The following is a 22,649-nucleotide window of genomic DNA, read 5'->3' as shown; positions in this document are numbered from 1 at the left end:
TTGCCTTAAAAGTGCAGTAAGTGCGAGAGAAATAGAAGCATAAGTAAATGCTGAGTGAAGTGTGATGAATATCTAAAGAGTGGCACCGGTAAGTTTTTTTTTTCAAGCTATATTTTATGTTTAAGTTTGAGTTGAGTTTAAAAGGTAAAAAGATTTTGAAAACTTGTTACTCTGGTGCTGATTGGGTGTTTTAGCTGATTTCGATTTTACATACTCATAGGAAATATAATAATGTGAATTCCGATTACGCATTTTTGATTCGATATAGCAGTTGGCCATTAAGGTTTTTAAAATTTTAACCCAAATAAAACATGCAAAACATGCTAGTTGGCAGTGCTGCAAGTGTATATTCTTTTTCTATCAACGGGGCAGCACTGTAAAATACTTTGAGTAGCAGGGCAGCACTGTCAGACTTTTTGTACTTGGCTGCACTGTTGCCTTCTTTTACCATCGGCTTGGCAGCTCCCGTTCAACTTTTGATAACAAAAAAAAATGTTACGCGAAGCGCTGCTGCGAATTGGAAGCCGACGCAGCTACAGCTACAAATCTGTACGGCGCCCAAACTTGAGCGCTGTTTCCGCGGCCAAGAGTCAAGAGTTGCAGACACCGCAGCCAAAGCCGGCGGCAAATGAATCCCCCCGCACATGGCGAGATCAGTCTCAGCAAACAGCTGAGAGCCCGAATTCTGGCCACGGGACCCATCACAGTGGCCGAATATATGCGTGAAGTGCTCACAAATCCCCAAGGCGGTTATTATATGAATCGTGATGTATTTGGACGTGAAGGTGACTTTATCACATCCCCTGAAATATCACAAATCTTTGGAGAGGTGAGAGAAGTTTCCACAGCATTCAAGGAATCGTAACTGAATCCATATTCGCAGCTGGTGGGCGTGTGGTTGGCAAGTGAATGGCGCAAACTTGGAAGTCCGTCGCCCTTTCAACTGATTGAATTAGGTCCGGGACGCGGCACTTTGGCACGTGATGTACTCAAGGTGTTGACCAAATTCAAACAGGGCGCCGAGTTCAGCATGCATATGGTCGAGATCAGTCCGTATCTGAGTCTGCAGCAGGCGCAACGTTTCTGTTACACACACCAGAAGCTGCCAGAGGATGCCCAGTTGCCACACTATCAAGTGGGCACCACAGCGACGGGCATCAAGGCGTATTGGCATAGTCGGTTGGAGGATGTGCCGCCGGGTTTCTCGCTGGTGCTGGCGCACGAGTTCTTTGATGCGCTTCCTATCCACAAGTTGCAGCTGATCGAGGGGTTGTGGCAGGAGGTGCTCATCGATGTGGTGGAGCAGCCAGAGTCCAAGCTGCTGCCCGAGTTTCGATACGTGATATCCAAATCACAGACACCCGTCTCACGCTTGTTTAAACCACTACCGAATGAAACACGCACCTGCTTGGAATACTCTTTGGAAGCGGAACGTCATGTGGATTTGCTGGCGCAACGTTTGGCGGAGCATGGCGGCGTAGGTCTCATCATGGACTACGGACATTTGGGCGAGAAGACGGACACGTTTCGTGGCTTCAAGCAGCATGCGCTTCACGAACCACTGCTGGAGCCGGGCACCGCTGACCTGACAGCGGATGTGGACTTTAAGCAGTTGCAGCATGTGGCCGAGTCGCGTGGTCACATCCAGTGCTATGGACCGGTGCAGCAAGGCGAATTTCTGGAGCGCATGCAAGGAAAAGTTCGATTGGAACAGCTGCTAGCAAATGCACTGCCCGAGAACAAGGAGCTCATTAAGTCGGGTTACGAGATGCTAACAGATCCCAAACAAATGGGCGCACGCTTCAAGTTTCTGTCCATGTTTCCCTCGGTGCTCAACGATTATCTAAAGAAATATCCAGTGGCAGGATTCAGTTAAGCTACAATATATTAATTTCTTTGTTATACACGGATTGAATTGAATGTGTTTCGCTATTTCTTTTGGAATGCGGCATTAATGGTCGTCATCTCCGAATTGGTGAATTGCAGCACAGCGCTGATGGCGTTCAGCATGTGACGTTTACCCTCAGCATCGCGGGTCACAATGAAGCTGATGATGACGTTCTTCAGGTACTCCAAATTGGCGCCTTCGCGGGTCTTGCAGCGTTCCAGTCTGCAATAGAAATAACAATTGATTTAATGACACTTTTCGGGTGGTCAACCCACCTATCCACTTGCTCCTCCAAGCACTCGATCTTCTCGTGCATCTCCTGCTGCGCTGTCACCTTGTCCTGGATGGCCTTGCGAAGCGTCGACTCCGCCGTGTATTTGGACTTGCGCAGCGTTGTAATCTCGATGTCCTTGCGCGCCAATTCGTTTGCATAGTGTAGCATATGGCAGTTCTCACTGATCGACAGCTTTTTGGGCTTTACCTTGTGCTGTCGCAACTCACCAGCAGCTTCCACCTCAACACTGTCGGCATCCGACGAATAGTTGAACTGCTCGTTGCCCTCGAGTGGCGTTGTTGCAGTCGGTTTGTGAAAGACCTCGAACGATGTTTGCAGTGTCTTAATCTCCTGCTCCTTCTCGTCGAGCAACTGCAGCGATCTCTGGCGCTGCTTCTGCAACAGCTGCTCCAGCTCATTCAGCTTGCAACGCGTCTCATTCTCTAGCTCTGCCTTCGCTTCCTGCCACTTGGCACGCTCCTGCTTCAGGGCTTGCCGCATTTTGTCGGCCTGCTGCTTCAGCTCCTGTTCCGCCTCGTCTATGTTGCGATTGAGCACCTGCACCTTGTCCTGCAGTGTTTGGATGTGTGTCTGCTGCAACTGCGTCTTTTGCTCCAGCTGCTGACGCTGCTGCTTGGCCGAGTCCAGCGACTGTTGCAAGCTCTGCAGCTGCTGCTCACAATGCACATGACTGTCGGCTGTGGCGGCAGTCGAATTGCTGCCCAGCACATGGCTAAGATCGAGTGGATGTGCGGAGCGGGCATTGGCTTTGATTAGCAGCTGCTTGAGACGCACAATTTCATCCACCAGTCCGGCCATGTCGGCATCGCTGTCGCTTAGCAAAGCTACCGCAGGCGCTTGGCGGGAATGCGATTGCTCCAATTCGTGGAGCTGCTGCTTGAGTGCATGAATGTTCTCCTGATCCTGCTGTCGCAGACGATCGTAGTTGCCCACCGAGCTGCTAAGTTCGGCAAGACGTGCCTCCAAATTGGCCACACGATCCTCGTGCAGCGCCGCTTGGCGACGACTCTGCTCCTCGGCGCGCAGCACACGACGCTGCTCCTGCTTGATGGCCACCGCATGCTGTTCCTGCAGCTGTTGCATCTCCTGGCGCACCTGTTGCAACAGGGCGCTGTTATCCGCGGCGGTGGCAGCGGCCAAAGATTGCTCCGACTTCACCTGGAATTGCTTGAGCTGGGCACGCGCCTCCTTCAGCTGCAGCTGCAGTTCTCGCAGACGACTGTTCTCTGCCTCGTTGCTGGCGAATTGCGTCTTGAAGTTGTTCAGCTGCATCTCGATGTTCTCCTTGAGATGCCGTTCGTCCGCGTAGAGTTTTTGCAGTTCACGTAACATAATCATTTGATTGTTGGTCTCCTTTTCGCGCTCCTGTCGCTCAATGATCCACTTGGCCTTCACCTCGTCCACATCGCTCTTGGCGCGCTGCGACTGTTCCTTCGCCCTGGCCACCAGCTCCTGTATGCTCTGCTCCTTTTGGGCAATCTGGGATCGCAGCTGCTTCTTGTCCGCCTGGAATGAGGCTTCCATGCGCGACTTTTCCGCCGAGAGCGTGGCCAGTGAGTTCATCAGCGTGATGATCTGTGTCTGCAGCTGTCCCTTGTCAACATTGACATCGCTACCGCTGCCATCAGCAGCATCTGCTTCGGTTGCAGCAGCACCGGGAGCATCGCTGTCTTCACTGGGTTGAGTGGCCTCCTTGACGACGCTGGAGGTGGCCTCAGCATGAGCTGCCAGGCTCGTTTCGAGTGCTTCCTTCTCTTTCAAAAGTCCCTTGTAGGCGGTGACCACGTCTGCAATTTGAATTGCATTTAATTAAATCAGTTGATTATGCATTTAGAAAGTACCTTTGAGTCGCTTCTCGTAGCGCGATAGCTGCTCCTTCTGTGTGGTCACGAGCGCTTCCAGCTCTCGCTGTCGTTTCTCCATTTCGCCTCGATCCTAAATTGAAATAATTGCGATAATTTGGCGAGAATGTTGAATTATTTTTAATTCTTCGCTCGTGGCATTTTTGCACACTCAATTAACAAAGTGACAAACAGCAAAAACAGCTGGTTCGCAATGACATCCAAATACCCTATAATTGGTCGAAGCGTGGGCTATGCGTCATTTTAATAGGCAACTCAATTTGATCGAAAATGTAAATAATAAATTTTGAATTTTGTTAGTAGCAATTTTCCTTGTCTGATGCTTATTTTTATTATTATCGATAATTAAACACCCCTTATTTAGAAACCTTCCAATTTGATATTAGTTTTTTTTTTTTAAATATTTTGATTATAAAATAAGTAATCATATAAAGCGAAGTTAGTTATTTAGTTTAATAGGCAATTATTGGCAATTTAATTGAAATGAGGATGAGTTGTATTATACAAAATAATTTTGGGTTATTTTAATACACAGCTAAGCAGCTCAAAAATTTGCAAAATTAAATATCATTAAAAAATAAATTAAAATAGTATGCAGTAATTCAGCTTAATGTTTTAGAAAATGATTTTTTAATTAAATAATCATAAAAATTTATTTTAAAATTCAATGAAGTTATTTGCTTTAATTTGGTGTTACAAACTACACTTGCAGCACATACAACTCTCTAGTTTTGTACTAGCAGCCAGTCAGCTGTTGGTAGTGCTGCCAACTTGTTTTTATTGAATTATTTACTACAAACGTATGCTACATTTAAATTAAATTATAGACTAGCTACGATGATTACTCATCCCCCTCGTCCTGCATCATTTGGGCAATTAAACGCTTGCGTTCCTCCGCCTGACGCAGTTTCCTCATTACCAAATCCTCATAGTCCCGGGATGTTGATGTGGTTGTTGTTCCCGCTCCCTTCGCCTTTTCTTCCGCCGGCGGCGTGACCCATTTGAAGTGCAGCGGATTCGCGGGATTTCCCTTCTCGTAGGCCAACACCATGTCGCAGGCTTCACGAGTCTTGAGCTCGACCATGGCGCGTCCAGGTATTTTGGTGTTCATCACCAGCGCCACAACATCGCCATATTTCTTAAGGTATTGCATCAATTGCTGCTCCGTATAGCCGCCATTGTCCTTGTCTTCCTTTGTCTTGTCCGCCTTCCACTTGATCTTGATGCGATGCTGTGCTGAATCAAATACAGCTGGCGCTTGTTGACGCTGTTGTTGCTCGTTGTAGCTGCGCTTCAGCTGCTCCCGCATCGCCAGTTGTTCCTCCTCGAGCAGCTTGGAGCCCTCGCGTCGCAGTCGATCGATCTGCTCCTGCAGCACTTCCTCATCACTCTTCCGCACTGTGCTATACGGCTGTCCTGCCTGCAGTTTGTGTAACGCCGCACGCTCACGTTGCTCCAATTCCTCCTTGAGCTTTTGACGCTTGCTATCCAACTGTTTGGTGCGCAACTCGGCGGCTTTTTTCGCCTTTAGCACTTTGTCATAGGCGGCTCGAGCTGTGGCATCGCTGAGGATTTCCAATGCCTTGGACAGCTCATGGAAACGTTCGGCCGCCTGCGGATTATCGGGATTCTTATCCGGATGGCAGTCGAGGGCACGTTTGCGATACGCTTTGCGTATTTCCGACTGCTCAGCTTCAATGGAGACCCCGAGCAGATCGTAGAGATTCACATCACTAAACTTCTTGGTATTGTTGGCCATATTTCCAAATGATATGAAATCGCGAATAGACTAACAAACGTTTAGCGATTTGTTTACAATGTGCGGCGTCGGTTGGCTGCCTGATCAGCTGTTCATTGCAGCGGGTTGGCAGTCCCATTTGTCCACAACGTGTGTGCCTCGCAATTGGCGTGAGTTGTTCATTGTGATACGATTAAATCGCGCATTATATTATGCACAGTTGAAATTAAGGGATATAATATGAGCATATATCACGACGAAGTGGAGATTGAGGATTTCGAGTACGACGAAGAAGAGGAAATGTATTATTATCCCTGTCCGTGTGGCGATCGATTTCAAATATCCAAGGTAAACTGAACGAGACGTTAGCTAAAATTTGTATTTTTTATTTATCTTGTTGGTATTTGGTAGGAGGAACTGATGGAGGGCGAGGAGGTGGCCACTTGTCCCAGCTGCTCTCTAATTGTTAAGGTCATTTATGATCCGGTAAGTGAAGAGATTAATATTCCCAGCACAAGTTTAATTCATTAAATGTCGATCCTTTTCGGCTGCAGGACATGTTTAAGGCGGAGGAGGATGAGTCAGCGGCGCTAAACGAAAAACTTAGCGATTTAAAGCTGGAGAAGAACTAAGCTATCGATTTAATTTCGTGTAATTAAATAGTTTTTCTTTTATTTGTATAATTCCCTTTAATGTAAATAATACGTTGACTAGTAAACAATTAATTTAAATGATACATTATTTCGAGTTTGTTTCTGTTTGTGAAATGTACAAAATGATTAGAAGGAGAAACCATATGTGTATATGCTTCTCTATTGGATTACATTAAAATATATATATATATGTATATGTATAATATTGCACTCAGCATTTGTAAACTAAGGAATCGTTTAAGTAATGACCATTACGATAAATTTCGTTTAGTTAATTTTGGAAACACAAGGAACTATTGTGAAGTAGAGTGTGAAAACGATAAGTACAAATACATATCTCTAAATTCATATTGACTTTCTGCTTATAGATTAGGAATTCGACTTAAACATAAGCAATTTTTTTTTTTAATATTGTTACGAGTCATGCATTTTTTTATCTTTGTTTTAGAGAGCGTGCTCATTCAGCTTGTTTTGTTTTGGAATATTATGCATAAATGCCGGCATGTAGGTGAAAAAATTGGGGTTTATGTGCTACAGGGGATAATACTTGGTGTTTTGTGGGTCATGTGCATGTTCTTCTACTACTGTTCCAGCCAGGATCCGCTCACGTTATTCGGTGATTTAAGCTGTTGACAAATTGGAAATGTTAGAAGCAATCTTTACAGTTAATTGCAATTGTAGTTTACCTTGATGTTGAACTGTTTCAAAGTGCTCTCCAGTGCCATGGCATTGCCCGAGAAATAAGCGGCAATCGCATTGTGCAACAAGATGAGCTGCTTGTGCATCACTTTGATCTACGTAGAAATAATGCATAATTAATCAAGTTTCCGTCATCCATAAGGAGTCAGCAACTTACGCGATTCTCGTCGAGAAATTGCATTTTAATGGCAACATCGCCTCGCAACTTCTCGTAGAGATCCTTATGATGTGCATAGCTGCGTTGCGTTTCTTCCAGCGTCGACGCCGCTTGAGTTAACTCTGGTTTCGTATTCTCCAAGTCCATGCGATAGGCATCGAATTCGATTCTACATAAAACCAGAAAAATTAGTAAACAATATATAATATACTTCAACTTCAACATTTACCTGGCCGTTTCGTATTGTCGTATCGTCAGCAGGGTGTCATCAATGGTCTTGTTGCACAGCGTATTCACCGACGAGATGAAAAAGTTCAATGCATTCAAGAGTAGTTCACCATTTTTGGTCAGATTTCGTTGTGTCTCCGAATTGCAAATGAACTCCTTTTGTAATTCTGGATTCTTTTGTGCCAGATCGGCAAAGGCATCGGCTAGCGATTGTTGGGTGACCACAACATGTTGAAAATGCGAACTAAACGCGCGTGTCAAGCGTAAAATGGACAAATATTTCCGTTGAGTCTCTCGCAATTGTTCAATTTGCGCCTCCAGCTCCGAGTCGACGGTTCGCTGTGATTTACCCAATTTCTCGAGCATTATTTGCCGTGTACACTTGTACGTGGATATGCTCCAGTTCTTGATGCTATCGATTTTGGAAGCGCTTGTCCGTATAAGGCTGCTGCTGCCGTCTGTGGATGTTAGATAGCCGTTGCCAGTTTGTGATGTGGTCGCTGTCATGGGCGTCGTAGGCGCTGCAATAAATAGATTTGCAATTTAATATAGAAGGATATACATATATATATATATAAATCTTTTAAGTGACACGTTAAGATTTGGACAATTAAAAGGAATTGCTTAAAATTTCAAATTTCAACTATTAAAAAGCGTATATTAACAATAGAACGGGAATGAAACAAACAGGGTATTTCTGCAACTAATGTTTATTGAAGACACAAGGCTCACAAACGACATATTAAGTTTAGTCAATTGTAGTTGTAGTTTTAAACTGAGTTGCGACTTAAACAGGCAAATTGATATTTGATTAATTGCTTACCTGAATGATTTCGCAATGGCAAATTGCTGGACGTATTCAATGGAATAGCAGCGCCAATACTGTGACTGCTGCTGCTGCCGCTCAACCCTCCGATGCCCCCACCGAGGCTTACGCCCTCGGTGCCGGTGTGAACGGCACCGCAACTGTCATTCATGGATGGCGTGTCTTTGAGCATTTCATGTATGCTGCGCTCGCGTTCGGTCATTTTTATTTTATCGTCAACCGTTTGAATCTTATCGATGAGTAAGTAATATACACTTTAATTTCAGCAGAAAAATCGTTTGATTACTTTTGCTTTCCTTGCGGTCGGTCTGCAAAGGGGGTTGGCGACAACTTGGCGAGCACTTTATACGCTTCTCTACACTCGCAACAATATCACAATTTAGATACCGCGTTTGGTATTATTTTGTATTTATTTATTTATTATGCACTTCAATGTATGTAAGTGGCACGGTCCAGTGTGTAGCCGTAATTGCAAATTAAAGTTATTTTGAGCAGAGAAAAAGCATCGAATTAAAAGTGTAGTGTGGCCGAATTAACGTCTATGGAGAATACCATTTTTTGCTACTAGAAGTAATATTCATTAGTGCATTGCAATTAAGTTTTAATAATGCACTTGACTTTCATAAATTAAGGTCAACCATAAATGACGGCATGTAAATTCACAATTAAGCTTAAAACCGTTTTAAACAATATATATTACAAAACAGAACGTTTGGCCACACTGGAATTAATTAAGATACGCAAAAACAAGCAACACCGAGCACAGCGATAATGCAACGGCGTGGCAACTCTTATTGTGAATGGCAAAACCAACAAAGCATTAATTTTTAGGGGATTTCTAAACGATCTTCACGTCTTGGTGACGAGGTGCGATAATCATTATAAATACCACTTTAAAGGGCGAAAAATAGTGACATAACTGTGAAAATGGTTTTCTGGACTGTTGTGATTGCAATGGGCTTCATATCTGTAGCTGCAACTGTAATTACCGCAATGTGTTTGATGGAGCGCAAATCAGAGCTTCCCCAACAAAATCGTAGCGAAAGGCGACTTCAAAACAATGACGATAATGATAATCAAAACCCAGTCATCAAGAAAGATAAGGGCAAGAAAAATGAAAACCGTCCCAGGTAAGCGAATACTTGTTGAGAATGCACTCTGGAGTATTTTTAATTTACCATTTATTTAAGTCGTCCTGATGATAAGTGTATGATATGCACTCATGTTATGATTAAGGAGACAATGCGCTTCATGAATTGTGGCCATGCAGTTCATGATGTTCCCTGCTTTGAGGACTATCGTCAGTCACGACGTGACTGTCCCTATTGTGAAAAGCTTGTTTTACGCGTCGATTTGCCAGGGGATAACTGCGCCATTTGTGATGAGCCAATGGAGGAGTATAATATGAAGTATCTCAAATGCGAGCATGCCTTTCACTTAAATTGTCTGACAACAAATAACTGGAACACCAACAAGAAGTGTCCCGTTTGCTCCAAGGCAATATAAGGGACATTCAAAGTTTCAAATGATATTGACAAAATAGATAAATTAATATCATTGAGATTCTAAATACTATATTCTAAATACTATAAAAATCGAATAATATGTAGCCATAACTTGAAAGTTAAATGCAAGTAATAAACTATTTTAAACAAATTTTAGCTGTAATGCCGTTTTTTTTAAATTATAAAATGCTGCTTCAAACGGTGTGTGATCAAATGCAGAACATATGGTCATACTGCATTTAAGTGCAAATGGAAAAAAAGCAACACTGAGTTACTATCTCTGCGAATGGCAAAAAGAAGAAACATAATTGAACTTTCAAAATGTGATCGGCAATCGTAGGTGTTTCTGAGTTTCACAGTAATAAATATAAGATCCTTTTAACTGGTAATCTTGTGAGCTGGGAAGTGTGAAAATGGTTTGCTTCGTAGTTACGGTCGGAGTCGGATGTTACAGTTACAATTATTTTTTTTTTCTATGACACATTGGCAAACAAGACTATTATGATGAAGTCGACGATAACACTGACATAGCTTTGTGGGAGATATGAACAACGGAAATCAACTGCATATATAGAGAGATAAAACTTGCTACCAATGCATTTTAAAGTGCGATATATTTTAGTCATGCCCGTGGTAAGTGCATGGGAAAAAGTAACACTGGGAAAAAGCAACACTGCGATCGCCACTCGCACCTTGAATAGCGAAAAAAAGAAACGCAATTGAATGTGCACTTTCAAAAAGCGATCCTCAATCGTAGTGTTCCTGAGTTTCACAGTTATAAATTAATGTTCCTTTTAACTGGTAATCTTGTGAGCTAGGAAGTGTGAAAATGGTTTGCTTCTTAGTTACGGTCGGAGTCGGATTCGGTATTGTAGCTGTAGTTGCAGTTACAGTAATTTATTTGGTTATGTCTAACGCGAACCTTATGCCACCATACACACATGATGAAGACAACGATTACACAGATATAGACCCGTATGGCTTTATGGGAGATATGGACAACGGGAATCAACTGCCTTTACAGTGAGATAAAACTTGTTACCAATGCATTTTAAAGTATTTCTTATGCACGATTTATTTTAGTCATGCCGGTGATAAGTGCATCTTGTGCCTCAAAGTGATGACCAATGAGACGATGCAAACCATGAATTGCGGCCATGCACTTCATATTTCATGCTTTGATGAGTATCGTGAATTGCGGCGTTTCTGTCCCTATTGCGAGCAGTTTGTGCTACGCTTAGATTTACCAGGCGATGCTTGCGCCATTTGTTGTGAACCAATGAAGAAGGATACCATGGAATATTTAAAATGTGAGCACGCCCTGCACACCAAATGTTTGAGCGAATACAAAAGGAATTATTACAGAAAATGTCCTGTGTGTGCTAGGCAATTATGATCAATCGACGGCTTGAGTCTGATATTCACAAACCAATATAATTCTTATTGTAAAGCATATGAATTGCAATATGTTAAATCACTTTGGTGTTCAACATGGAGTCATTAAAAGGCGTCTAATCAAATATTTCCAGAAAAAAACGTTAAAGGCTGTTTAAAACATTTCAGTTCAAAAGCAACCATTTGGTCACACTGCACTCCATTAGAATTAAAAAAAAAACAAGGCAACACTGACGTCTGCGACAATGTAACGGAGTGGCAACACTTATTGTGAATGGCAAAACATCAAACGCAATATCTTTATTGGGGACTTTCGGCAAAAGATCTGCAGCTCTTTGTGTATTGTGTGCAAAAATACAAATTATACATATATCGCTTTCACTTAATTAGTAATATAGAACTGTGAAAATGGTTTATTTACAATTAGTCGTGGGCATTGGCTGCGTAGTCGTTGCTGCAGCCGCAGCTGTTTATTTTTCTATGTCCAGTCCCGTGCCTCCCCATCAAACACACAGAGGAAGACGGCAAGACGACGATGAAGATAACACAAACTTCGATCCCAATGGCCTGAAGGGGGATATACGCAATAGAAAGCGTCTGCGAGAAAAGTGAGCAAACAATCTTTTAGTCAATGCATTTCGAAGAGTGTTTCCAAATGTTTGATTTATCTATTATTGTTAGCCGAACCGGCGACAAGTGCATCTTGTGTCTCGAAGTGATGACTAACGAGACGATGCGCCGCATGCATTGTGGTCACGCCCTGCACGAGTCTCCCTGTTTCCAGGAATATCGCATGTGGCGTCGTCAGTGCCCGTATTGCAATCAGTTGGTGATACGCATCGATTTGCCAGGCGAGGATTGCGCGATTTGCTGTGAACCAATGCAGGAGGATACCATGGAGTATCTGAAGTGTGAGCACGCCTTGCACAGCAGTTGCTTGAGCAACTACAAAAAGAATAACTACACGACATGTCCTGTGTGCGTCAGGCAATTGTAAAAAGGATCTGAAAACAATGACAATTGAAGCAATATCGATAAATTAAATGATATATCATTGTAATTCTGAGTACTATAAAAACAAACATTTATTATTAAGCTACTAGATGAAGCGGCACAAATTTGATTCATAGAATATACTATACATATAGAAACTATAAACAGCAATAGGTTAAGTGCCTTCTTGTAGTAGAGTTTATCAATAAAATGCAGCCACAGTTTTTACTTCATGTTGTCTGTCGTCTCGTTAAATCCTTAAAGAAATGCTTCCAGAACGGGAGCCGCGTGTTGTTTCCAATTCTCGCGCCAACGCAGCTCTTGGAACTCTTGCAAACTGCGTCCAAAACGACTGCGTGTCTCGATGATGCTCGGATTGTTGGGGAAGTTCTCGAACCAAATGCGCAGCTGCTCGGCAAGTTCCTGATGATCGCTGAACACAAAGCCATTCTCGCCATGTTTCACCAACTCATCCAAACTGCAAAGAGAGAGCGAGATTAATATCAAAATGCAGGAAATCGAAACGAACGAATTAATGCTTACCACTTGAAGTTGTAGGCGCAGACTGGTAATCCACTGCCAAACATGTCCACCACCTTCATGGGCAGATCCAAGCCACTTGTGCTCCAGTGCAGACAGACACCCAGATCAGCACTAGCTAAAATGCTGGGATAATCTTCGGGCTCCAGCCAGGGCGTCACAATAGACACCTTTTGCCACTGCAACTTCGCTATCTGCGCCTCATAATGCGCCTTCTGCGGGCCCTTGCCCGTGATGATGCACAACAATGTGGGATAGAGCTGCGGCTGTTCCAGCGCAATGCGCTCATACGACTCAAGAGCTTGTAACAGTATGCCAAAATCCTCGTCGGGTGTCCAGCTGGTGCTGGAGACAAGAACGGCTTGCCTTTGTGGCTTATACAGCACGCTGCCATTGGCCATCTTTTGGGTGAGTGCTGTGGACTCGAGTACGCCGGACTGCTTGAGATCCGCATAGCATTGGGGCATGAACTGCGCATAATCTTTGGATAGCTTCATGAACAGGTCGTGCTTTTGGGCGAGCTCAATGGGATGGAATTGGGTAGGTGCACGATCATAAAGCACAGTAACTGGCCTGTAAGGAAACTTAAATAAGATTAGTTAGAGAGCAAGGAGAGAGTTGGGCACCGCTTACCCAATATTCCAGTTCCGCTGCAAATCCTCCTTCATAGCCTTTGTGACACAGAAGTGTGTGTGCGCCTTGGAGCCAAAGTAGCGCTCCAGACGCTTCGTCAGCCGGCTGAGGCGACTCTGTTCGCCACCAGCCATGCCCATAGCGAGCACAGTGTATGTGTAATTGTGCCAATCGATGGCAAGTTTGGTACGCGTCAGAGCGCAGTACAAGTAGCAAACGACTAGTGTGGGAATGCCGGGTGGATTCTGGACAAGCAGAAAATTGGGACGCGGTATGGAGATCAATGCAATGAGCAGACTCAACGTTTGCCAGATCGCCTTGAAGAGCAGCTTGAGTTTGGGCGTTAGATTTGTCACTGGCACCGCGGGTAGCTCGTGTATTTTGCACTTGGGCTGGGCGACTGTTAAGGCGTCGAGGGGACGTGTCTCCAGGTAGCCAATAATGTCCACATTGTAATTGTCTTCAAGCAGACTTTGGGTATGGTATTGCATACGTGGACTGCGTCCAATGTCGCCCAGTACAATGACGCAAGCGTTGCGTTTCTTCAGCTGACGCTCCGCCATGCCTGTGCGCGGTGTGTGTTTTTTCGAGTGCCTAATGTATTTTGATTATATTCCGCACTTGTTTCTCAATATAGTGGTAGCCGTGTGATGTGTACATTGATTGAGTCGTTAAATCTCCGTTGCAACCTTTTTTTGTTGCTGGGCAACAGCGTGACCGCGGCTTGCATTTTCAAAAAATACTAATTTTTGAGGCAAATATACCAAGCTTGCTTTGGTCATATTTTGTTAGGTGTGGGACAGTGTTGCAAACATTCGTGACAAATGGCGCCACTTCTTGAACTCATGTTCGATTGCATCGATTTCATATGAAATTACAGATCTTATTTAATAAATAGGGTAGTTACTTAACTGAAATTAAATTTTTGGCATAATTATCATTTTATTGTGAACCAATAAAACTGTAAAAGCATTAGAAATTGAACGAGCAACAGCTGTTGGCTACAAATTGTGTGACCATTCTGTTTAACATTAGGTTAACAGTTCAGATGAGTCAAACCAGTCGGTAGTGAGCCGTTTACAGTCTGTTAACAGTTAACAGCAATGCATGCAGTTGAATGTTAAGAGCATTTCCTTCAATACTTCAAATGTTGGTTCAATGTTGACACGCTCGGACGTTTCGCGGCAAGTCGTTTAACCGTTGATTGTATTGTGCGTGTGTGTTTAATAAGGTGTCCCAACTGTGTGTTGCAAGTGTGTGCGTGGTGAATATTATTTACTGAATACCCTATAAAAATGCACAGCAAAACCAATGCTCAAGAAATGCAAAAGTGTCAAGTGTGTGGTTAAAAAAAAATAAAATAAATAAGACAAGTACTTAGGCGGCAGGTTGGATCTGTCTGCTAAAAACACACAGACAGTATTTGTTGCTGTATTTTGTATGCGGCAAATTTGCCGGTAAGTGAATGGACCATAAATACGCATTTTGTTTTGGTATTCTGCCTTATCTGCATTTTCGCCGGCAAAACAAAAAGCTGCCGCCTAAATCACAACAACAATTCCACCACCATTAGCCCCCCACCCGTTCACTCCTTCCATCCACAAGAGTACAGGTTGGCGCCGTCGCTGTGTGTGTGTGCGTGGGAGTGTGTGTGTGCGAAAGTGTCTGTGTCGAAATTCTGTTAGACGTACTAGCACAAAAATTACAATTTACTGCGTCTACTAGAATGTGTATGAGTGTGTGCAATTTTGAATATAAATTTTTCCATATTTGCCATCGGTTATTTCTGACCAATAAAGAATGCAGTACTATGTTTTTTTTTCAACAATTTCCGCATAAGGTACAAAATTTTGTCAACCGTCATGTCGCAGCTGTTTGTGTGTGTATCGTGTAACGGGATATACGCGCCATGTTACGAGCGAGTACACGCACACATGCATACTGCAGTGTATATGTATGTGTGTGTACATAGTTTATCCCATTAGAAATACTGTCTGCAGCGTCTGCGTCGCCAGACGAGACACAAGCACAGAGACGCGCCTTCTTTCCCTCCCCTATAGCACTTCCTCACTCCCCCACTTGACGCTCGCTCAGGCGCAGCGAAGGCAAATAGCCCAAAAGCCGCCCAGAGACGCAGAGCCACCCCAACAGCAACGAACTGACTGTGTGACCAGGCGGTGGGTGGTTTGGTGGGTAGTTGCTTGCTGCTGGGGTTGGCGTGCAACTTTACGCCGTTGATTTTTGATTTCTGTGCGGCTTTTTATTGCGTGGGCAAAGTTCTCTGTGTGCCTCGTTTTGTTGCCACATGCGGCATACAAAAGTTACCTCGACCGTCGTCGCCGGTCTAGACTCTAGACTCTTTAGACACAACGTAACAGCGATACACAGGATTCCTTCAATTGTAACTGTAATTGTATGCGTGGTGTGTTTCATAGACAAATTGAATGTCAACTACACGATTGCTGTCACTGTAGGAATTTTTGTTGAAAATGTGAAAATAAGGAAAATAATAGAACAGTTATTAGATAACTGTAAAATGATTGATACCATTTATATCTATATTTAACAAATATTAACCATGAAATATAATATGAAATTCTATTTTTTTTCTTATATCGAACATTTTATTTTCACATATTTAAAATATTTTACGTATGTAACAAAAAACAAGTTTAGATCTTAACTTCCTTGTTAATGTACATACAGAAGAACAGAATCTTAACAAAAATATAAATATAGAAATTCTGAAACTAAAGAAATTTCGTAGATAAAGAAACAATGAAAGTTGTTTAAAATTAAAAATGAAATATCTTTTAAAGAAACATTTGACCAATTTTGTCATATACAAGTTATTCTATAGTCTTCACTTTATAGAATAGTTTCTGTTGAGCATCTCCGAATCAGCTTGGATTTTGGGGTGGAAACAAAAGTGTTTGCATCCCAAAAACGAAAGCTTAATAGGATCAATTTCACTAGAATAGTATATGACTTAATTATAAATTCAGCAGTAAATAAATTGTAGTATCCTAACATCCGTAAAATCCTTCAACCAACCACACTTTAAATGTCTCATTGTGTGTGTGTGTGCTCGTAAATGTCAACTAAAGTGTTATTTCTTTTACAGCCACAGAGACTGAGGAAAATCAGCTCAAGAAAGTGTTTATCTGAACTGTGAATTACGCACAGCAATAAAATCGTCTGGGTCGACTAATTGGATTGGATGCGTTTTGACATAACGGCAAACGGGTAAGTTTATAGTTGATTAATGCGGCATCAATGTGTGTTTGTGTGTGCAACTTGTGTGCGTTGCATGCCACGTTGCAGAGATTCATTTGAATAATGCGTGTGCAGAATTGGGCGTGTGTCTAGACGCGACTCCGAACAATGCGACGAATAGTGAAAGAGAGTGACTCAGAGGGGAGGAAGACGGGCGGGAGTCGCTTGAGGCGACACTGCTGTGTGCAGCTGGGTGAGCGGCATCGACACACACACACACACACACACACACAATGGCAAATGCTCGTGCATCCTAAACAAACTTCCGCCTCAGCGGTGCAGATACCAAATAGCTTGTCTATAATTAGGGAATACCAAGAGAGCGAAAGAGAAGGCAAGACAGAGAGAGAGCAATAGAGATTGGGAGCGACAAGTGCAGTGCCCAGTTCTTTGCGGTTATTTTTGTTGTTTGTCAGGCGACGCTGAGCTAACAATTGGCGCCAAGTGCCTTTGACATTTGCCCAAATCAAGTCAAACGACACATGTGCGCTTAGATCTAACTATATAGATAGATAGACAGATAGAGAGGGAGATATATAAATAGAAAGAAAGGACAGAGAGAGAGAGATAGGTAGAGTGAGAGTTCTATCAGTTGCACTAGGGATTCAACACTCTGTGAGTACAAATTTAGCAACGGATGTTGTCGGTCACTGCCTTGAAGAGTGTGCGTGTGTGTACTCACATGTGTGTGTGTGAGTGTGCGTGTGTGTGGCACACACGTGACAAACATTTGCTTTCTATTCCAGTCTTCAAGAACTGTTATTCGAGAACCTCAAAACTTCAACGTCTTTTCTCAGTTTGAAAGACAGTTGAGGTCAAAGATGCACTGAGAAAAATAGGCAGTTAATTTGCAGTTTTTATGTGAATTTATATTTTATTATTTTTATATTATTATTTATTATTATTAATTTTTATATTTATGGAAATATGGCGTTTGAATAGTTCCAATTTCATTAGAATAAAACCTTTTAATAAAATAGAACAGCTTATTTTAAAGTAACATTAATTTTTCATTATAACGATTTAGTAGAAAGCCAATATTGAAGAAATTCTTGTTTAGTCAAATTAAGTAAATATTAAAGTTTGTAATTAAACTGAAGAATCTTTCTAAAATCTATGTTGTGAATTTCAAAGTAAAATCACGTTGAAAAGAATGTCAATATTGTGAAAACTCTTGTTTAATCAAATTATTTTTGATAATTAAAATAATAATTAGCCTGCTTTTCTCGCAGTGAACAATTTTACTGGTCTTTCAAACTGGCTATTTCCATAATTAGCTGTAAACGAAGAGGGACAAATAAAATCATTGCAAGTAAATTTGGCTTCTTGGAAAACAATTGAGAGGCGGCCCCCTAAATGGCCTCAGGTGGGTGTGGCGCGGTAAGCAGAAATGCTGAATAAATGACAGTAACAACAACAACAAGAATAACAACAAAAAGAACAAGAACAAGAACAACAGCAAAATTGACTGGCATAAGACCAAAGGCGACAGCAACAACATTGAAGGCGTCTCGCAATGATGCGAGTTGTGTCCGAGTTGCCGACGGCCATTGGCGTTATTCTGCCTGGCACGTGTAAAGCTGGGGAAGTGGGGAGGGGGAGGGGCAATGGGATAGTACTGTCAACTGCATGCGACAGAATTTATGCAGAGTCCAGCCGAAGGAGGTGCAGAGGGGACACAGATGTGGGTAGTGCTGGGTGAGTGCCTCGACTGGCGTCAACTGCAAAAGTGTTATTAAGTTGAGTTGTTGTTGTTCATGTTGCAGTTGCTGTTGCTGTTGTCACTATAGTAGTTGTTGTTGTTGGTGCAGCTGCCTTTGGGCAACATTTTGCACCTTTCACGTTTATTGTGACATTATGCTTTAAATAATGGATAACAACAACACAGCAACACACCAAGAACTACAAACAACAACTACTACAGTGGAAACAAAGCAAACACTTTTTAGAGCAACAAGCACTAAGGGAATGGAGCTGTTTGGGATCTCTCTTTGCTGGCTAAAGAGGGACTTTATGAACGGGGGTGGGGGAGTAGTAGAGAAAGGACAGAGGTCTAAAAGCTGCTAGAGGCGGCTCCGTTAGTGGCAGCCACTTTTTCTGTGTGTTTTGGTTTGGTTTGGTTTTGTTTTCTCATTTGTTTTTTAGCTCCATTCTTCCTTTATTTGGCTTCCTCTTTTTTTTTTTTTTTTTGGGAGATCCTTTGCATTTTGTTTTGATTAAAAGCGAGCCGCAGTCCCGGACTAAAAAGGCAAATAGAAAATAACACGGTGCCGTAAACAGGAGGAGAAAAGTTGTGGGGAGGTGAAAAGATTGGAAAGATTGTTGGGAGTCCAGTGGAAAATTTGCCTGATTAAAATGCTCAGCAAATGGAAATTAACAGATGTGGTGACTATGCCCGAAAAAAGATGATTTCATGATAAAATATTATAGTTCATAAGCGAGGGAGTGTAAAAAAGAAAATGAGCGCGAAGCTAAGTACTTTTTTTGCAGTCAAGAAAGTCATAAAACTATTAACTTTGTAAAGCTTTTCCCACTGTAAAATGAGTATTTGTTAAGTTGGCTGCGCCTGAACTTTTTTTTGGCAGTTAAGTTGGCTGCGCTAAGTCAAATTTTGCTAATAATCTACTTAGAAGTATATTTGCAATATATTTAAACGTAAAACCTATACTTCATAAATAGGATTAAAAGGAGTTAATTTACAGACTTAGTTACGAAAGTGTTGTAAGTTGAGCTGATGCCAATATAGAGTTTTAATCTAGTTATTTCTGGGCTCAGCTCTACTTTGTGTGTGCTGGAATGTTTAAATATTAATTGAAGCCATTAAGCGTAGGCATTTACTGCCCCGTATCCATGTTATTATGCTAAAATTTAAGAAGCCAATTAAAAATATGCATAATAATGTCAAGAAAACGATGCGAGACGAAGAGAACCGATATAAAATGAGTAAAAAACATGTTCATATTAAAGTTTAACGAGAAACACGAGAAATTACATTGTGAAAAATGAAGGAGGCGACCGAGATGAGGTGAAGTGGAGAGTGAAAAAGGAAGCGTACCCAAAGTGAAGCTCACGTGCACCTTGACGGCTTGTCATTTTGTCTGGCGGGCGTCGCGCATGTGTAGGGAATGCAGAGGGAGTGGGGAGGAATGGGAACGGAAAGAGGATGAGGAGGAAGGTTAACCGAAAGCACCTACGACAACGACACGAGTCGAGGCAGCTCCACCAACACCGCAAAGTGAGTCATTTGGAGTGTCGAGTTGAGTTTTTTGGGTAGTCGACTTTGCCTTGTGTGTGTGTGTGTATGTGTGTGTGTGTGTGGCATATGCCACCAGTTCGTGTGACAGTTTGTGGGAGGAGTGTTTGTGCTGTGTTGTCTGACAATTAAGGCTTGCGTTTCACACACAGAAGCTTTCGATATTTTCGCTGACATTATTAAATCAACTCGCGTTCAGAGTTTCGATTTTCCGTACTTTTGCCAAAAAAAATAAATGTATCGCAAATATTTTGTGTCTCATTTACAGTTCACTTCAAGGAATTGAGTTTTCCTCCTCCTCCTCCGCATCCCACCTCCCATTGTTGTCTTGTTTGTTGTTCGGCTGATGCGGTGGCTCCATTGTCGCGTTCTGGTTTGTAATCAAATAAATGACTGCACCCAGGTGCGTTCTCCCCTTGTCCCCTCTGTTGCCCCTTGTCAGCTGGCGCTTTGCCTTGTCTTCATTATTGGCTTTGCTCTTTTGTGTTCCCTCTCTCTCTCCCTTATCATTGTTTCTTCTCAAATTCTTGCCGTTCCCTTCACATTTCGCTTTTAATGATGCGCAATTTGTCGTTAATTTTCGGCATTTTATTTTATGTTTTATTTTGTTTCCCCAGGATTTCTCAACATTTCACTCTGTGACATTGCCCCAAGCGCCAGCTGAGCTCCTTGGAGTCCTCTCTCTGTGTGTCTCTCTTTCCCTTTTGATTGGCAGCCCCCCTTTTTTTGTGCTGGTGTTTTGCCATTATTGCGTGCAACTTTTTGAGGCACGAAGAGGTGGAGGGGTCAACTTCTTGTGTTTTATGTCTTTGGGCCGTGCGGCAATGCGGAAAAGTTTCTTGAGGCAGGCGGCATCCATTAATGTGGATATTTAGTTGTTGCTGCCGTTTGATCTACGGCCTGACGTCCTTTGGCAGGACTATTAAAATGTGATTAGATGTCACACACACACACAAAAAGGACACATTCATTCTCCACTCTCCTTTCTCTATTCACAATTTTTCGGTTTCAATTTAAGTCCCGCCATTCCCGTCGATTAAGCCAAAAACTAAATGATGCCCAAAGGACACCAAACACAGTCATCATTTAATATACTCCCTTTGTATATTTCTGTAAGAGTTTAATCCTTTAAGCTTTTACTCTTAAGCGTGACCGGAAAATGTCTTTAAAATAATTTTAATTGCTCTCAATCGAGGCAAAAATTCAAGAGATTTCATTACATTTTATTGCTTTTATTGAAAGGGTTTTCCTAAATGAGTTGTTCGTTGTGGTTTACTTAAGCAATTATTTAATAATCGTCATTGTTTGAGACTCTAAATTCATTTAATTTTTTGGAAAATTACTTTACATGTTTGGTTGTAGTTTCACTGACTAATTCCTCTCATCGGACTTTTGCTTTGTTGTTTAGGTTCTTTTTGATTTAATGCTTTTATATGTTAATCCTCACTATCGTTGCCAGCATAAACTATTTACTAGCTTTCAGTAAAGCATTTTCCCTTAACCACAATAAAAGCAACTTTATTTCATTCAATCTATTTTTGCCTTGCTGTTCCTTGCTGTTGCACCTGCAGCGGAAATGCTTTTTCTTTGCGCATTGTTTCCGTTTGTGTAATGCATTATTGTTACTTATTATTATTGCCTGAATGGCAGGACTGACTGAATGACTGACTGCCTGATGTGCACGCTGAATAACTGTGGAGTTGGCTGGCTGTGTTAACGCTCCACACTCCACTTGTATCGCCTCATAAAGCAACGGGCATTGGCCCAGAGAGATAGCAGAGAAAGAGAGTTTTAGAATTTCAGCGGCAGGCAAATGTGCAACAATTGACAACAGCAGAGAAACAGTCGCCAGACGATCCCATAGATAACAACAACTATGCTGGAAAAACAACAGCAGCCAGTGAATGGAGGGGAAGGGAAATAAAGGAGAGGAGAGGGGAGGAAGACAATTAAGTGTCAAGTTTTTCACGAACAACAACTCATGTTGTCTGTACACAAGATGCGGGGGGTCGTCTGTGGGATGCTTTGCATCTCTCTTCTCTGTGCTGGAGCGACGAGTGTTTTATGCTGTTTTACATTTGTTGGCAGTTGACAGGCTGCAAGCGAGAGAGGGGACAAAGCGAGAGGAGGGAGGAGAAGAATGCGCGTTGCATAGTTGGACGCTGTTGCTGTGACATTTGTCAACCAAATCGTCGCGCAAAAAAACAGAAGCGGAAGTTTTAACTAAGCCATTATTGAACATAATGGACTGTGGAGATACCCCTCAATAAAATGACTTTAACAATACTTGGCAAAAAAATGAAAAAGTGCTTTGTAAAGTAGAAAACAAAATACGCAAATTCTTTGTTCAGTGAACTTTGCATTTTTAGATAAAGTTTTAACTAAAGCAATCTATTTTCAGTTGCGTATTTTGGTTGCTAAAATATACAATTTGGTATTAATAAAAGTTTAAATTTTAAAGAATAGATTTATTTATGGTAATAGATTTCCAGTTGCATATTTTAATTGCTGAAATTACCATAAATATCAAGTAATTAAAGAAGCATTGAAATAAATGTTAGAAATGTTTCATAAATTTGAATTAAACTAATTTAGTTTGTAATAAATCATTTTCAGTTTAGAATTATCTGAACCAAGTAATATTAATAATTTAAATTTTACTTAAATATAAAGAGTTTGCTATATATTTTTATCTGACAGCTTTCACA

At 42.0% G+C, this 22,649-nt stretch overlaps 9 protein-coding genes across 9 annotated transcripts in view; 5 read left to right on the top strand and 4 right to left on the bottom strand.

Moving 5' to 3' along the window:
- The first annotated feature begins 359 nt into the window (after nt 1–359).
- Nucleotides 360–1,904, top strand: LOC132785011 (protein arginine methyltransferase NDUFAF7 homolog, mitochondrial). Its single transcript, XM_060790963.1, is given in 3 exon segments — nt 360–645; nt 647–829; nt 884–1,904. Coding segments are annotated over 3 exon segments (1,329 nt in total). The 5' UTR covers nt 360–492; the 3' UTR covers nt 1,877–1,904.
- Nucleotides 1,868–4,349, bottom strand: LOC132785010 (GRIP and coiled-coil domain-containing protein 1). Its single transcript, XM_060790962.1, has 3 exons — nt 4,025–4,349; nt 2,164–3,970; nt 1,868–2,110 (listed from the first exon to the last, which is right to left on the bottom strand). The coding sequence occupies exons 1-3, from the start codon at nt 4,104–4,106 to the stop codon at nt 1,930–1,932; spliced, it is 2,070 nt and encodes a 689-aa protein (XP_060646945.1). The 5' UTR covers nt 4,107–4,349; the 3' UTR covers nt 1,868–1,929.
- Nucleotides 4,350–4,725: 376 nt separating this feature from the next.
- LOC132784550 (dnaJ homolog subfamily C member 17) lies at nt 4,726–5,880 on the bottom strand. Its single transcript, XM_060790233.1, has one exon. It carries the CDS (start codon nt 5,802–5,804, stop codon nt 4,887–4,889), a length of 918 nt encoding a protein of 305 aa, XP_060646216.1. The 5' UTR covers nt 5,805–5,880; the 3' UTR covers nt 4,726–4,886.
- A 51-nt stretch (nt 5,881–5,931) lies between these two features.
- LOC132784553 (diphthamide biosynthesis protein 3) lies at nt 5,932–6,519 on the top strand. Its single transcript, XM_060790236.1, has 3 exons — nt 5,932–6,131; nt 6,195–6,269; nt 6,338–6,519. The coding sequence occupies exons 1-3, from the start codon at nt 6,024–6,026 to the stop codon at nt 6,413–6,415; spliced, it is 261 nt and encodes an 86-aa protein (XP_060646219.1). The 5' UTR covers nt 5,932–6,023; the 3' UTR covers nt 6,416–6,519.
- A 317-nt stretch (nt 6,520–6,836) lies between these two features.
- Nucleotides 6,837–8,874, bottom strand: LOC132784549 (arfaptin-2). The gene is made up of 5 exons (XM_060790231.1): nt 8,344–8,874; nt 7,522–8,041; nt 7,293–7,461; nt 7,123–7,230; nt 6,837–7,062 (listed from the first exon to the last, which is right to left on the bottom strand). Exons 1-5 carry the CDS (start codon nt 8,546–8,548, stop codon nt 7,018–7,020), a joined length of 1,047 nt encoding a protein of 348 aa, XP_060646214.1. The 5' UTR covers nt 8,549–8,874; the 3' UTR covers nt 6,837–7,017.
- A 287-nt stretch (nt 8,875–9,161) lies between these two features.
- LOC132784551 (uncharacterized) lies at nt 9,162–10,002 on the top strand. Its single transcript, XM_060790234.1, has 2 exons — nt 9,162–9,476; nt 9,537–10,002. Exons 1-2 carry the CDS (start codon nt 9,274–9,276, stop codon nt 9,850–9,852), a joined length of 519 nt encoding a protein of 172 aa, XP_060646217.1. The 5' UTR covers nt 9,162–9,273; the 3' UTR covers nt 9,853–10,002.
- Nucleotides 10,003–11,518: 1,516 nt separating this feature from the next.
- LOC132784552 (uncharacterized) lies at nt 11,519–12,472 on the top strand. The gene is made up of 2 exons (XM_060790235.1): nt 11,519–11,854; nt 11,928–12,472. The coding sequence occupies exons 1-2, from the start codon at nt 11,655–11,657 to the stop codon at nt 12,241–12,243; spliced, it is 516 nt and encodes a 171-aa protein (XP_060646218.1). The 5' UTR covers nt 11,519–11,654; the 3' UTR covers nt 12,244–12,472.
- Nucleotides 12,316–14,122, bottom strand: LOC132784548 (chitobiosyldiphosphodolichol beta-mannosyltransferase). Its single transcript, XM_060790230.1, has 3 exons — nt 13,413–14,122; nt 12,783–13,352; nt 12,316–12,717 (listed from the first exon to the last, which is right to left on the bottom strand). The coding sequence occupies exons 1-3, from the start codon at nt 13,973–13,975 to the stop codon at nt 12,498–12,500; spliced, it is 1,353 nt and encodes a 450-aa protein (XP_060646213.1). The 5' UTR covers nt 13,976–14,122; the 3' UTR covers nt 12,316–12,497.
- A 451-nt stretch (nt 14,123–14,573) lies between these two features.
- Nucleotides 14,574–22,649, top strand: part of LOC132785544 (protein tincar) — a 72,978-nt gene continuing 64,902 nt past the window's right edge. The window contains 2 exon segments of the mRNA XM_060791693.1: nt 14,574–14,869; nt 16,537–16,658. The gene's annotated coding sequence lies outside the window, so the exon portion shown is untranslated.

The sequence above is a fragment of the Drosophila nasuta genome, chromosome 2R (genome assembly GCF_023558535.2).
Source record: "Drosophila nasuta strain 15112-1781.00 chromosome 2R, ASM2355853v1, whole genome shotgun sequence".
Lineage (NCBI taxonomy): Eukaryota > Metazoa > Arthropoda > Insecta > Diptera > Drosophilidae > Drosophila > Drosophila nasuta.
The sequence above is the reverse complement of the archived record's forward strand: the minus strand, read 5'-3'. Positions and strand labels throughout refer to the sequence as shown.

What these genes read in the sequence shown, in the direction of transcription:
- LOC132785010 (XM_060790962.1), bottom strand. Translation starts at nt 4,106, where the DNA reads ATGGAGAAACGACAGCGAGAGCTGGAAGCGCTCGTGACCACACAGAAG. An exon ending in CTACGAGAAGCGACTCAAAG is followed by an intron (nt 3,971 to 4,024) that starts GTACTTTCTAAA and finishes TTCAAATTGCAG; the next exon opens with ACGTGGTCACCGCCTACAAG. An exon ending in TTGGAGGAGCAAGTGGATAG is followed by an intron (nt 2,111 to 2,163) that starts GTGGGTTGACCA and finishes TTTCTATTGCAG; the next exon opens with ACTGGAACGCTGCAAGACCC.
- LOC132784550 (XM_060790233.1), bottom strand. Translation starts at nt 5,804, where the DNA reads ATGGCCAACAATACCAAGAAGTTTAGTGATGTGAATCTCTACGATCTG.
- LOC132784553 (XM_060790236.1), top strand. Translation starts at nt 6,024, where the DNA reads ATGAGCATATATCACGACGAAGTGGAGATTGAGGATTTCGAGTACGAC. An exon ending in ATCGATTTCAAATATCCAAG is followed by an intron (nt 6,132 to 6,194) that starts GTAAACTGAACG and finishes GGTATTTGGTAG; the next exon opens with GAGGAACTGATGGAGGGCGA. An exon ending in TTAAGGTCATTTATGATCCG is followed by an intron (nt 6,270 to 6,337) that starts GTAAGTGAAGAG and finishes TTTCGGCTGCAG; the next exon opens with GACATGTTTAAGGCGGAGGA.
- LOC132784549 (XM_060790231.1), bottom strand. Translation starts at nt 8,548, where the DNA reads ATGACCGAACGCGAGCGCAGCATACATGAAATGCTCAAAGACACGCCA. An exon ending in GCCATTGCGAAATCATTCAG is followed by an intron (nt 8,042 to 8,343) that starts GTAAGCAATTAA and finishes TATTTATTGCAG; the next exon opens with CGCCTACGACGCCCATGACA. An exon ending in CGACAATACGAAACGGCCAG is followed by an intron (nt 7,462 to 7,521) that starts GTAAATGTTGAA and finishes GGTTTTATGTAG; the next exon opens with AATCGAATTCGATGCCTATC.
- LOC132784551 (XM_060790234.1), top strand. Translation starts at nt 9,274, where the DNA reads ATGGTTTTCTGGACTGTTGTGATTGCAATGGGCTTCATATCTGTAGCT. An exon ending in AAAAATGAAAACCGTCCCAG is followed by an intron (nt 9,477 to 9,536) that starts GTAAGCGAATAC and finishes CATTTATTTAAG; the next exon opens with TCGTCCTGATGATAAGTGTA.
- LOC132784552 (XM_060790235.1), top strand. Translation starts at nt 11,655, where the DNA reads ATGGTTTATTTACAATTAGTCGTGGGCATTGGCTGCGTAGTCGTTGCT. An exon ending in AGAAAGCGTCTGCGAGAAAA is followed by an intron (nt 11,855 to 11,927) that starts GTGAGCAAACAA and finishes TATTATTGTTAG; the next exon opens with CCGAACCGGCGACAAGTGCA.
- LOC132784548 (XM_060790230.1), bottom strand. Translation starts at nt 13,975, where the DNA reads ATGGCGGAGCGTCAGCTGAAGAAACGCAACGCTTGCGTCATTGTACTG. An exon ending in CAGCGGAACTGGAATATTGG is followed by an intron (nt 13,353 to 13,412) that starts GTAAGCGGTGCC and finishes GTTTCCTTACAG; the next exon opens with GCCAGTTACTGTGCTTTATG. An exon ending in TGCGCCTACAACTTCAAGTG is followed by an intron (nt 12,718 to 12,782) that starts GTAAGCATTAAT and finishes CTCTCTTTGCAG; the next exon opens with TTTGGATGAGTTGGTGAAAC.